Consider the following 14,105-nt stretch of genomic DNA (forward strand, 5'->3'; position numbering starts at 1 on the left):
CACCAGCATCTAGAAGAGCGTGGATTCAGGCTCAACCTCACTTCCAGACCCCAGGCTCTCTCCACTCATCATGCAGTCAACCACTATAGGGAACTTAGAAGAGAGAGAAAGAGAAAGAGACCCTGAGACACTTCCTTCCATTGATAACCCACGGGTATGCGGTGTATCTTCTTAACCTCGTATGTGCACACAGGTGCACAAACAGGCACGCACACACTCACACACAAACGTGAGTGCCCACACACATGGGCTCACACATGCATGGATGCAGACCCTCGGTCCTGTGACTACATAACCCTCCAGGCTCAGAAAGGGTTAAGTTACCCTCACCGCATAAATCAAAAGTTCAAGGCTGCACCACACCACAATGATCCCCTTTTTACATATGACGAGAACCAGAGAGGGGATGCAATCCCAAGCATCCTGAGTGAGTCTCCCCAGCCCGCACAGGTTACACCGCCGGGGTCAGGGCCGAGGACCTTTAGCGGCAACATTCATTTCCTGAACAGGACAAGCCCTCCTGACCATAAAGCTAATAAGAACTTCCTCGCACGGCGAGCTCCGGCTGACAGGGCGACTTGTCACTGGTCACGCAGGAGGAGAGCGCTGGTTCCCATTAGAGGCTTATGATGCCAGGTGCTCCTAATAAGGCTCCTTGGTGAGAAACAAGAGCCTGCTAAGTCCTGGCTCCAACTCTGGAAGTAATCAGGCCTGGGCTTCAGAGATTAGGGAGGGGCCTTCCTTGAAGAAATGTGGGGGGGGGACTCCCTAGACCCCTGGCAGCCGCTAACCTGCTGAATGGCTTAAATAAATAAATTCTTAAGCATCCTTCCACATCTTTCCCAGTCACCATAAAAGACTCCCCCAAATTAACACGAGTAATATTTCCCCAGTACTCCAGGCTTGATGGATTACCCAGAGGGCCATTACGTTAGGCCAGATCTGCTTCTCATGACAGCAAGGAGCGTCGTGCCAACAGACCTAATGGCATTAAGATCACAACCCTCAGCTAATCCACTTAGCCCAGGAGAGGATAACAGGGGGCTCGGTGGCTCCCCTCTCAGGACGGGGTCACTAGGGAAGTGGAAGGTAGGTAGGCGGCTTTTTTTTATCCCATCCCTGCTGCTACCAGTTAGCGCAGTGTTGCTTCTGCTTATCACCACCTTGGCCTCTGCAAAGCTAATGGTTTGATGGAGAACGGGCCTTATTTTCAGCTCATCTGGGTGGTTCGAGTGCGTGTGTGCTGTCTGTCTTTACTTTCCAAGGACTACTGCTGGCTGTAAGGAATTTAGACAGGACTAGCATATTTTTTCCCCTCTTCATCAAAATTATCTGTGACTAGGTCTTTTAGTAGTTCCCTTAGCATCACCATGCTGTCTCAGGAAGTTCCTTCTCTTGCCTAACTTGGGTCCTTCCTCCTGTAAGGCTGAACACAATCTGTTCACCACGCTGAAGAGAATCAGGTCTTAGGGTCAGAGTGGAAAGTGAGTTCAGAACTGAGACTCAAACAGGATTTGGGGGAGTTTTAGCCAAAGTTTCCATGCTAAACAAGAAAGGGCCGGAGCCCCTCCCCACAGCTGCACAGTTAAGCCTCGCATAGGCAAAACCCAACCAGTTTTTTTTTTTCAGACTGAGCCAGCATAATAAGGACAGAGGGGCTTTTAAGGGAAACAGGTGGAAAGGGGGATTTCTGATTATGCCGGCTCGGAATTAACAACGCAGACTTTTTATTTTTGAAAGCGTGTTTCTTTTTCTCTCCCTTTCTCTGATTTTCTCTTTTCCAGTCAGCATAAAAGCTTCTACCTCAGCCAGGCAGTGGTGGTGCGTACTTTTAATCCCAGCACTCGGGAGGCAGAGGCAGACTCTGAGTTCGAGGCCAACCTGGGCTACGGAGCAAGTGCCAGGACAGCCAAGGCTGCCCAAAACAAAACAGCTTCTACCTCTAGAAGCTGGTCACTCGTCAGTAAGATGTGACGCTGGATTTCCGGGATCTGCACAATTTGGTCCCCTAAACACCTATCCACTGTGCCGTGGGCAGATGACTGACCTCCTCTGAAGCCACCAGGAGAAATGAGAGGACCAGAGCTGGTCACTTGGCTTCAGGGAAAATGAGTCAGAAGACTAAAGCGCCAATCCTGGCACCCTCTCCTGCTTTCCACAGACAAGCTGACTAACCTCATGGACTTTTCTTGCCTATCAGAAATGCGAAACCAACACCCCACTTACAGCCCAGCTGACATGTAACAAGCATTGAGTATTGTCCCTGAACCACTGTGGGACACTCTGGGAAGGATTCCTAGGGAGGGAGTTCTCAGCTCCCATCACTCATGTGAGCCCAGCCCATGAGCACCTGCAGTAAGGTGGTGTGTGTGTACCCCATTCCACACCCCACGCCCTGTGAACGGAGAGTGGGCAGCACATCTGGGCTCTGTGTTTGGACCGGACAGAAGCAGCACTGTCCAGCTAAATTTAAAGAACTGGAATGATTCGCCAGACCCTGGGTCAATGGAACAAAATGTACCCGGGACACCAGACTGCACTGGTCCACTTCGCAGGGAAGACAGAGGAGCACACAGGCCTGTGTTGTGGGCATGGCGTTCCGCACAACAGTGACGGCTACCAACTGGCAAATACCTGCAGAACACACGCACTGTGCACTTCCATGTGTGGCAAATACTTACAGGTTGCTACTTATAATTACCTCTTGAATAAGGACTGTTGTTGGTAACCCATTTTACAGATGGGCAGACGGCCTGTAGAGGTCAACTACCACAACCCCAGCCACATTAGCCGGTAAGTGATACAACTGGCATTCTGCGACGGCAGTCAAAAGGAGCACATTCACTATGTATAAAACATGGGATTGCAGGCGCTAGTGGACACTGTGACTTTCCTTCTCTCTACCAGAATAACTATGGAAGAGTCACCCTTTCACCTAAGCTGAACGTGTAGTTATCATAGGACATTCAAGAACCCTCTTGTCACCTCTTATCTTCATTTAGCAAGACCCTTAAGTCTTACACCTGAACTTTCAATTGTGTTTTAAAATCATAACACGTGCGCACGCGCGCACACACACACACACACACTCCGAGTTAGCAAGAAATCAAAAGTGGGATTTGAGTCTAGCCGTTCTGGTTAGGACATTTTAAAGACTTTTTAGGGCTTCCTAGAACTATGAAAGTTTCAAGAGTTCATTCTAGATCTCATATGACTCAGTAACCCCGAGCAGGTTAAAAAAAAAGTAAGTAAAAAAATGATAAGTCAACACAATCTGGGTATGGTGGCGCACACCTTTAATTCCAGAACTTGGAAGGCAGAGGCAAGCACATCTCTGTGAGTTCAAGGCCAGCCTAGTCTATATAGTGAGTTCTAGGGCTTAATAGTAAAACCCAGTCTCAAAAAGATCAAAAAAGACACAACTGAGTGCAGCCTCCATCATGGCTGTCAGATCCCACAACGCAAAATCCAAAACCATGGACTAAAGTACAAATAACCAGCAATCTAGAAAATGCTCAAAGTTAGAAAAGAAAGCTCAGGGTGGAAAGGAGACACCAAGACAGGCAGCTCAGAGCCTTAGCCTCCAAAGCAGCTGGACACAGGGACAAGCCCCTGGCAAAGCCTTTGGCCTTCTCCTTTCTCTTCACAGCCACAGAACTCTCCAAAAGATCGGGTTTCCAGGTACCCAGGAGATTAGGGACAGAATCACTCATCACTCCCAAAAGGATACTTACAGGAAAGAGAAAAGGGTTTGAATAGGATTGGGGCAAATCTGTGAATGACATAGTAGCTGGAAATAGCTACTAAGCAAAGCCTGGATACACCTGACCTTTAGAACTGACGTCAAGAAATATGGCTGAAGCCTCCAACCCTGGCAGCTTAGGGATGGGGCTGGTACCTAAAGACAAGGTCAGATGGAGCTGAGCCAGAATACCACTGTCTATGCTCTTATAAGGCCTGCTGTAGTGTGCCCAAGGTAGCATAGTGCCTGGCCCTAACCATTTATAGCTGCGTGACCATCAGCAAGTCATTTACTTGCTTTCAAATCTTTTCGTTATCTCTAAATTGGGGGGCTTGATACTGCCCTAAGATCACTTATCCAAACCCGCTAGGTGCTTCAGAAATCAGAACTGTGCAGATGGTAGGCTTATCGGGACCTGTGTTTAACAGCTCCAGTGGCATCTAGGGCAGCACTCTGTAATCAAACACATTAATATTTTTGCAGCAAAACATATGAATATTCAAAATAAAGCAGGATAAATATAGCCTCGCATCAGCTTTTGCCGCTAAATGAGTTTGCTGCAAACTTACACAAAAACCTTTTAGCTTCCAGAGCTTCTACGACTTCCTAATCACAGAGCTAGGACTGTCGCCCCCACCCCCTTCAGAAGGCTGTGAGTTAGGAGAGAGAAAAAGTCTGTCGATGTGTTTTACCAAAACATCACAGCGGAGGGTAGGCATTTGTAGTGTGGCTGCTGGGGCTCTCATCACTCCAAGGCTTACCTTGTTCTGCACAAACTTGTTGTGACCTCAGAGGTGCCTAAAAGCCAAGCGCGGCAGCTCAAACACACAATCTCAGCATCTGGGATGCTGTGGCAGGAGGACCACCTGGAGTTCAAGGATAGTCTGGGCCACAGTGTGAATTGAGAGATGGGAGTGGGGAGAGGAAGAGGAGGAAGAAAAAGAACAAGAAGCAGCAGCAGCAGCAGGTGAGGGAAGCCTAAGTTGGCAGGGTGCGTGTGCTCAGTTGGTAGAGTGTGTGTGCTCAGTTGGTAGGGTCTGTGTGCTCAGTTGGTAGGGTGCGTGTGCTCAGTTGGCAGGGTGCGTGTGCTCAGTTGGTAGGGTGCGTGTGCTCAGTTGGTAGGGTGCGTGTGATCAGGTGGTAGGGTGCGTGTGCTCAGTTGGTAGGGTGCATGTGCTCAGTTAATAGAGTACTTTCCTAGCATATACAAAGCCCTGAATCTGATCCTCAGCACCACAAACACTGGACATGGTGGCTCCCAGCATTCAGGTGGTGGCAACAGGAGGATCAAAAGTTCAAAGAAGGCCATCCTCAGCTACACAGTAAGTTCCAAGCTAACTAACATACACGAGATCCTGTCTCAAAACAAGCCATCTGATCTCTGCAGGTCAGGTCCCTCACTGAAAACAGAGAGTCTGTCGGAGAGAGACTGAGCTGAGAAGACAGAGCTCCGGCATCCCAGCTACGTGGAATGTGTAGCCTCTAGCTCCTCCAGCCTGTCCCAGGAAGTTTCAGGAAGAGCTCTACACAGGTAGGTTCAGGGAGCCAAGCAAGATCGCTCACTGGTTCCTGAGCCTCCCTTGCAGAGCTAAATAAGAGTTCCCTCTATACAGCAGAGGTGGGCTGACCTGTGGGCTGATCAGTATTTGGTCTGGCAAAGGTTCCTATAGAATATATAGGTTCCACTCTGATTCTGCAACACCAAGGCCAGAAGCACGATAAAAGCTGCCTTAGGTGTGGAGCAGACAAAGCCTTAACCACAGTCAGCTATGCTGTTCCCGTAATGTTGGTGACCCCTGCATAAGGCTGGGAATGACGAGGAGCATCTGACCCAGGTGAGCTGGATCCTAGACCACATCTAGACTAAGCCACAGGCAGACCTGACATCCAAACCAACCCACAGGCAGAGCTGCTCCGGTTTTTCATAGAAAGAAGACAGGTGAGCCTTGACCAGGAGGACTGTCCCATCTTCCAGAAGCTGGAGAGGGTCCCCTCTCTCAGACGCTGTCCTCTGTCATAGGGACCTGCTGGAAAAGATTCCTGGATCCAGAATTTGGAGTAGACTGCTAAATCTATCATGTCTTCTCACTGGTTAGCTTCCTTCTGGTTCTGCTAGTTAAATAAGGCTGCCTGGTTTATCCAAGTGGAGTTTCTGTCTGGTCTGTCCATCCATCCATACATCATCTGATATTTCCTTGATACAGGAATCACGACACGTAACGTTTCATTACCACTCTCTGTCCAGCCAAAAGGTGCTCCTACCATGCCACCCCAGGTTGGGATCAAGTTATGGGAAAACCTATGCATGCAATTCAATATCCAATCCCCTTCCTGCCTTGCTTCTCTGCAACTCTGCCCTTTCTTCATCCCCAAAGCAAGAACAAACGCCAGATACTTCCACCTGTACCAACACTCTAACCTGCTGGCTTAAAATAAAATAAACCTTGTGGCTGTAACCTATCATAGTCACCCCTGTTAGGATCCCAGCCAATTCCCACAGCTTCCTGGCATCGGATTTTTCTATCTAGCCTTTCTGTTTGCACTGGTAGCTGTGATGATTTTTCTTCCACTGAACATTTCTCAGATTGCTGATAGGTGGGAGGGGGCGATGCACAGAGAACAGTGGGGAATGGGGAGATGGTGCATTAATCCTGGTTCCTGGAGAGAGGAGAGGAAAGGTGTTCCACGTTGTACATCTAGCCAGGGGTAGTCAGGGCTACACACACATGCACGCAAATATCGTCTCCCTCTCCTGATTTCCTCAGACCTTGCAGCTTAGCATAGCAGGATCTGACTCCAGATCTAGCTACTCAGGGTGCAGGACTCATCTCTGCACTCAGTCAAAAGCACATGTTTTCTTTCATCAGCCCACAGTGTGGCACCAAGGACTCCAGAATCAAGCCTCATAGTTGCAACCTTATGAGGACAGGGACACAGTCCACATCACCTCACACATGCTCCAGTGGATGGGAATGCTCGGAACCCCGCACCTTTAGAGCTCAGAGCCAATAGGGAGATGTAGAAAGGAGGCTGGAGCTACACAGAGAACAGAACTTCACTTTCATGGTGACTACACGGTGGCCGCAGCACCAGTGACTTTGGATGTCACTTCAATCAGCATCAACCCTAAAACTGACCCCAGAAAGCTTAAAGAACCTCTGAAGATGCTCACCCTGCGTGTGGCTGCTCTCCCCATCTCAACCCCTTGAGATACAACTTAGCCAACCCTCGCCTCTCCCCAATTAGAGTCCCAGACACATGAGAATCCAGAACTCTCAGGACAGTTACATATTTCATGGCCTTCTTGAGTAGAAAGAAAATTATGTACACGGACTCATTGAGAACTCTTGGCTCTGGAGATACAAGAACTAGAAAAAGGTTGGGCGTATGATACTCAACCTTAATCCCAGCACTCTGACCTGAGGCAGAAGCAGGCAGGTCTCTGTGAACTGAAGTGCAGTCTGCTCTGCATAGCTAGTTCCAAGCTATCTAGGGCTGTGCAGTCAGACCTGGTCTCAACAGCAAATAAATAAATTTTCTAAAAAATGAATCAGAAGGAAAAGCAAAATTATGTGCGTGCATGCACTGCTGTGCATGTGTGTGCTTGTGGGGGGGCAGAGGTCACGTTAGGCATCTTCTTCAATTGTTCTCCACTTCAATCTTTCTTTTTCTTCAGATGAGATCTCTTGTAGATTAGGCTGACTGGCTGGAGGAATCCAGGGATCTGTCTATCTCCACCTCCCCAGGGCTAGGATTACCCGTGCGTTTTGCTGAGCTTGGGTTTTTGCTTGTGTGCACAGCTTTTGACACAGGGATCGAAACTCGGGTCCTCACGCTTGCAGAACAAGCACTTTATCAACCTAGCTGTCTTTCTAGCCTCATCCCCACCCCAAGAGTGACCTTAAAAAGTGACTTTCCATCATACTGCACTTTTCACAGCACGTTCTCATCCGGAGATGAGAGACCAATCCTGTCAAGTCTGGGAGGGAATTTCCTCTCAAGGAAAATGTAAGCAAAAAGAAGCACAATTTCGTCAGTCTATTTCCGAGCAGCTCAAGCACCAAGAAGACACATATCCGCAGTTGTTATTTTATGTATTACTGGGAAAAAAGCGGCTACTTTTAGCTGAGTGCATCTTTCCACAGGGTACAGCTCAGAGAGGCCAATCAGGCAGTCTCGGAGCAAGCTGTGGCTAGAGGTGACTGTATCAATTTCCCACCTACCATTCAGGTCCCCAAAATGAGCAACAAAAATGGAAGAAGGGGAGTGCAAAAGGCTAGCATCCAAGACAACTGAAAACCGGATTTGCGGGCACAAGTCATCAGACCCAGGGATGAGGAATGCAAATGATGGGCTTATAGTTTACAGCAAACAGAAAAGACCACCCCACTATGGACTCCCGCTCTGAAGAGCACTGATCAATGGTCCCCCACCTGTCCTGCAGGAAGGATCCTCTTCTTCACAGGATAGCTACAAGAAACCACAATGCGTGACAGATTTAAGTCTGAGTTTGAATCTTTCTGCCTTGCTAGGACTCCATCTCAGCATTTTCCTGTGTATTGGTAAAAGAAACACTACCTATCTCTTAAGGATATTGTAGCAAATGTGAAATTCCAGGGAAAGCACTAGTCCTGAACCAAACACTTCAGAAGAACTCAGGGGGGGGGGGGTTGCAGAAATGAAAACGGAAGCCAGAGGGCAGCCAAGGCTAGCCCTTATGATCTGAGAAGGGATATGAGGAGACTATACAAGCTGTTGAGACCAAAACTCTTACACACGTTCTTGTCCTTGAATTTAACTAGAACTTACTCTGCCTCCCAATGTATCTGCCAGAACAGACATTTGGGACCTATGGGTATGTGTAGGACTTAAACCCATGCTACAGTTCCAGGCTGAAGACAATGCACTGCCATTACACAAACTGTGGCCAGTGGGGGTAGGAAAAGCCTGATGACATGGCTCGGTAGCTGGGCACAGGAGACCCTCAGCCTGAACCCCCACCTCCTGCCCTTTTTCTTGCCACTTTTATTAAACAGTCACTCTGGGCAAAACAGCAGCATAGATCAAACCACAGGAAAAGCAAATGGAAGCCCTAAAAACAAAACAGAAAAGATGGCCTAGAAGCCGGGCCCATGAGTTCCCTAATGTTTTTGGATAGATATCATGTCCTCTCACCAGCCTCTGAAAATAACTGTGGGTTCTCCTGTGCTTCAGTATGGGAAAGAGTGGTTTGTTTTGGGGTTTGTTTTTCAAGGAGCACAGAGGAGTCGGGTTCCCAGATTCAGGTTGGGCCAGACATAAAGGAACACCATCAGGACCAGAAGATGAGCGCAGTCGCAAGGCTGGCGCTGGGGCAGGGGATTACCTGTGCTGCTCCACGGCCTCGTTGTCTGGAAGCTCGACCCCACACACGCTGCACTGCTCCCCCAGAGGACGGCTCTCGGCCTTCATGCCCACAGCCAGCTCACCCAGCTTGCTGAACAGCTCCCTCTGGATGAAGCCCTGAGGCAGCAGGCCTCCATAGGTGCTGAAGTCCATGGAGACGGCCAGGGCAGGTTGCACATGGAGACCAGAGGTCACTGAAGACGGCATACTCAACACAGCATCGGCCTTGTGGTTCGGCAGCACTGAGTAGATGCCCAAATGCTTCTCCACTGGGGGTGCCAGGGGCTCCTGTCGCCCAGGGTGTCCCTGACCAGCTTCAACGGGAGGTGAAAGTTGCTCAGCACTTTCTTCTCGCCCGTAATGAAGCTCCCTGGCGCTGGTGATGACGCTGCTCCTAGTGGGAGTCCCAGGCCCCTCTTTGCTCCTTTCTTCAAGCTTGTCCCCTAACCCTCCTGAGATGCTGGACTCAGCTGCCCCAGGGCTGTCCTGACCAGGGACTTCATCTACCTGCATCATCTCTGTCTTCACCTCCGCCACCGCAGAGTGCCGCCCACCCCCCACCAGTGTGGGCTCCTCGGGCCCTGCAGGTGGCTGAAGAGTTCCTTGCAGGAGAGACTGTCCTATGGTCATCAAACTGTCCACTGCTGCCTTGGTAGGACTCATGGCTGAAAGCCCAAAAGAGGTGGAGACCGAAGGGCTCTGGTCCACCATGGGCCCAGGGAGGCTCTGTCCAGCCACGCTGGAATACCCACTTTCCTCGCTGGAATGCTTCGAGATGAAGATGTTCTTGAGATATCGAGCCTTGCGGTCCTCTTCTTCTTCACCCCCGCCATCTGCCATGGTGGCTTCTGTGTCATTGTCATCGGATGCCTGGATGGTCTCCAGGATCTTCAGGCACTGTTCCTCCAAGTACTCAATTTCCAGGATCTCGGCTGCATAGAGCAGGTCATCAAGGTCCTCTGCCTTGGCTTGCAGTGTGGCCGTGTAGGCATACTCCAGAATCTGCTGGAAGGTCTTTGGCGAGAGGAAGTCCAGAGTATAGTGCTGGCTGTTTCGGTGAAAGAGAATCTCAAACATCTTGCTGGTGCAGGCCAGCACTGTCCGGTGAGCATGGAACTCCTGACTGTCCACCATGATGACCACATCGCACAGAGTCCCGGCCAGTCGCATCTGATTGGCCTTGCACAGCAGCCCCGTAGGGTGGCTAGGGTTCTGCAGCTGGATCATACCCATCTTTGTCAGATCCATGATGCTCCCCTTGGCTCAGGCATGGGGCTCTCTTTCCTTCTTTGCTCTGCGTGGTGGGGCGGGGTAGGCTTCCTGGGCTAGCGGAAGGGACTGGAGAAGGCAAGAAGAGAAATAAAAGAGATGAGCAAGTGACAACATCCCCAGTGTCCCTAATATTAAGAATTCAAACATTACAGTATGCCTCCACTCCAGCCAAAGGATCTCTTGGGGTTTGAATGGAAGGGACTTGGGCTTCCTAGAAAACCTATGAATCAGGCTTTGCAACAAGCCCAGGGCTCTAAGAGTAAAAAGAAGGTTATGTTTTCCCATATGTTTAATCAACGGCTCGGTAGCATCCGCTGGATGAAGTAATATGAAGATTACAATGAATCCTAGGCATTCTATAAGCCTGAGAATAGAGACTTCCCGTGTTGGACCAGTGTCCACCATGAGGCTCACAAGCATACTTAAAATTAACGAGTTCTTAACCCCTTCCTTTAGTCAGCTTAAGCATTCAGCTTTACTACCAATCCCCTATAAGCAGACCCTCATCTTCAATGTTTTTCTAGTTCTGCTTCACTGAGATGGCCTTAGGAGACAAATCAAATATAGCCAGGGCTGCTAGAGGCGGTTGGTGGTGGCGGCGGTGGCCTGGTATCTACCAACAACAAGGCTGTCCTCTCCTAACCATGTCCTCGCTCCACCATCCAGTGCCTTCTATGGCCTCCGTCCTTGTACTCTGTAGTCAGGGCTGCAAAGGATTGGCGGACCCATTCTTAGGCTGTGACAAGAACACACACACATCACACCACACACACACACACACACACACACAGACACCACACTTCACATGCTAGCTTATCATTTCTACCTACAAGTTCCTCAGAGTTACTCTGTACGTCCAAGGGGTGTGTGTGTGTGTGTGTGTGTGTGTGTGTGTATGTGTGCTAGCCAAAGAGTATTAACATGCCTACATACAATTATACAAGATGCTACGGCCTCCTCCTTTCCCTCCTGCTCACAAGAGCCCAATGGACAGAACACTCTAAAATGAGAAAGCAGAGAGACACCATAGGAGGGTATGTTCCCAACCAACAGCCTTGAGGGCTCATGCCAGACTGGATACCTCCCAGGTGTTGGCAAGTTCAGTGACAAGGAGAAAAACTGACACAGGACATGGCTCTAGAAGTGACATTGGCACCAGCATCTCTGGTTAAGTCCAGAAGGTAAGGAAGACTGCGCTGGAACAAAAAGCCTTTCACAGAGTGTGTTCGGGATCACTGAGTGGCTCCCGATTCTGAACAGTCATTGGGACATGGACAGAAAGACCTAATAGGTCGAGGTCCCCAGCCTCTGCCTAGCTGTGGCCAACATCTCCCAAAACCAATGGCCTGGGGAGAGGGGAGAGAGAGCTAGACTTCTTGCCCACTCTTCATGGAGCTTGCCTTCACCCTCAACGGGAGTCTTAAGGACCCAGAGACACAAAACTCATGCAGAAAAGGTTAACAGCACTTGTTGGCTACTCTCACTGTCCACCCCAAAGTGGAAACGAAGAGCATCAACAAGGGTGAGACATAATTCATCAAAGACTTCATGAACACTGTGTGCTTTCGGCGGAGATCAGAGTTTTAAAAAAACTAAGAGAGAGAATCAAAATAAAGAAGGTTCGCGGCCCCGAGTATCTTCTCCCAAAGGAGCCTTTGAGCCCTTGAGGCAAATCAAGGTGCCCTCTCTCTCACCAGCGGATCTGTACCAGCAATCGGACCGTCGCTAGCTGCAGCGATCAGCCAGGAGGCGCTGGGTAAAGCGCTAACCCGCCAGAGCACCAAGGATCGATAGCGCTCCCAACACACCCCCTCGTTCCCAGCGACCCCCGCCGAGACTTGCAAAGGACTTTGGCAAACTTGGGAAAGCAACTTTTACCCAGAAGTCAGGCGCCTCTGGAAGAAAGGGAACTGAGCTAAGGAAAGAGGGAAAGCGAAAGAGACCAGGGAAAGGAGAAGGTCCGAACGGGCTGAACAGCGTAGCTAGGCCGGCCAGGCGGTGCAACCCGCAGAAGAAGGGGAAGCACAAAAGCCCTGCGGCGAGTAGTGGGAGGACAAGCAAGAAGAGATCTCCGGGTCCTCATCTCTCACCCAGGATCAGGATCCTCGGGAAGCCATCAGCACGGTCCCCAGCCTCCCACACCAGCTGCCCGCATGCCCGAGTTAGTCACGCTGGGAGCGTGGCGGGGAGAAGGCGAGCTGGTCGCAGCGGAGCGCTTCTGTGCATTCCAGTGGGTCGGCAAGCTGGCGGGATCGTGCGTATTTCGACCGCGTGCGGGAGCGTGCGAGGGGGTAGGCAAGCTTTCAACCAGCGCTCCAGGGTGGGAAAGACATCCCAAACGCATCAGGTGCAGAGCCCGGAAACCCACCGTGCGCGGCCAGGAGCGCACAGCGAGCTCCGGCGCCACGGCTGCTCCCACCGAGAGCCGAGGAGGACCCGGAGTGTCGGAGTCTCTCCGAAGCTTCCCTCTCTCCTTAAATAGGGGCATCAAATCTAATCAAGAAAAAAAGAGAATTCCCACCACGTTTTTCTCTAAAGAAAACAAAAACCCAAGCGGTACCAGTCCCCTCCCCTCCGCCTCCCAGGTCCACTCCTCGGCTCCTTCGGTTCTAGCTCCCCAGCGGGGCAGCGAATAAACACAAATAAATAAGGCACTCACGCCAAGCACACAGGTCCGCATACATATGAGCACCCACAAGCTCTCTGCTCTTCCGCCAGCCCTTGGCTGTACAAGGCCACCCAATCCCGACCAAACGCGCCCACAGCCCCGGCAGACCTCCCGGCTTGCCACCTCTCACCCGGACCGTGCCCCGAGGAAGAAGGTTGGGGAAGCAGCTGCGCCTAAGCTGACAGCCAGGGCTCCGCTTTCTAGCTGACCCCCAACCGGCGCGGGCGACTGCTGCTGCAGCAGCAACCAGAGAGCTCCGCAGGAGCCCAGCGGCCGAGTGGCCAAAGCTAGCGCCACCCGCCTAAACCTCTCCCGCCCCAGGGCGCCCTGGCGGGAGGCGATCGCTGGGCGGTGCGTGTCCAACACACACACACACACACACACACACACACACACACACACACTCACCGCTTGCCGAGCCTGAAGCTTGGGGTGGGTGTGCGTGCCTAGGGGGTGAGGGGTGTGCCTGGATCGGGGAAGGGGTGTTGCTGAGGAACTGTTGCTCCGGATCTCACAGCGGCAGCGGCGGCATCGCCCGGCAGTTCGCAGTACCCGCTCTCATCACCCTTAACTCCTCTCTGCCGCTAGGTTAGCAAATCACCACCGGCTGCGGCGCCTCCGCCGCGTCCCACGTCAACGCCGAGCCCCCTCCCCTGCGAGGCCCCGGCGCCTCTCCATCTTTAGTGCTGGCGGCCGAGCCAGGCTGCCTGCCCACAGCTGCCCCCTCCCCTCCCCCTGGCCGGCCTCGGCCCGCCCACCCCGCCCCACCCCCGCCCTGTCGGAGCCCGTGCGCGCTCCTAGCCTGGCCCTCCCTTACCGGGCGCTCCCCGCCTTTCCCCGGCGCGCTCAGCGCTCCGGGCTTCGCCTGACATCTAGCTGCTGCCCCGGCGCCAGCGGCCGCTGCTCGTGACTAGGCGAAGAGGGCAAAAGAGACCTCAAGGGGCCAGAAGGATGAGAGGGAGGAGTAGTCCCCACTTTAGACTCAGGTTTTTCATTTCCACTGGGCATGCTGTGTATCCCGCGCCCCAACTCCAGTGC

At 51.6% G+C, this 14,105-nt stretch overlaps 1 protein-coding gene across 3 annotated transcripts in view; it reads right to left on the reverse strand.

Annotated features, from left to right (window-relative positions):
• The window catches only part of Zbtb16 (zinc finger and BTB domain containing 16), a 184,754-nt gene extending 170,980 nt beyond the window's left edge, over nucleotides 1-13,774 (reverse strand). The window contains exons 1-2 of one of the 3 annotated variants that reach the window (XM_041638710.1): nucleotides 13,476-13,774; nucleotides 9,108-10,465 (exon numbers count right to left, since the gene is read on the reverse strand). In XM_041638710.1, the coding sequence (XP_041494644.1) occupies nucleotides 9,108-10,375 (1,268 nt within the window). In that variant the 5' untranslated portion in view covers nucleotides 10,376-10,465; nucleotides 13,476-13,774. Of the gene's footprint in view, nucleotides 1-9,107; nucleotides 10,466-12,489; nucleotides 12,622-13,197; nucleotides 13,367-13,475 lie in introns of those variants that run through there. The other 2 variants (XM_041638712.1, XM_041638711.1) reach the window with 2 other exon arrangements.
• Nucleotides 13,775-14,105: the final 331 nt, after the last annotated feature.

This window comes from Microtus oregoni, unplaced genomic scaffold, assembly GCF_018167655.1.
Source record: "Microtus oregoni isolate MIOR12 unplaced genomic scaffold, Mior012 000055F_ref0000237, whole genome shotgun sequence".
In the NCBI taxonomy this organism is placed as follows: Eukaryota; Metazoa; Chordata; class Mammalia; order Rodentia; family Cricetidae; genus Microtus; species Microtus oregoni.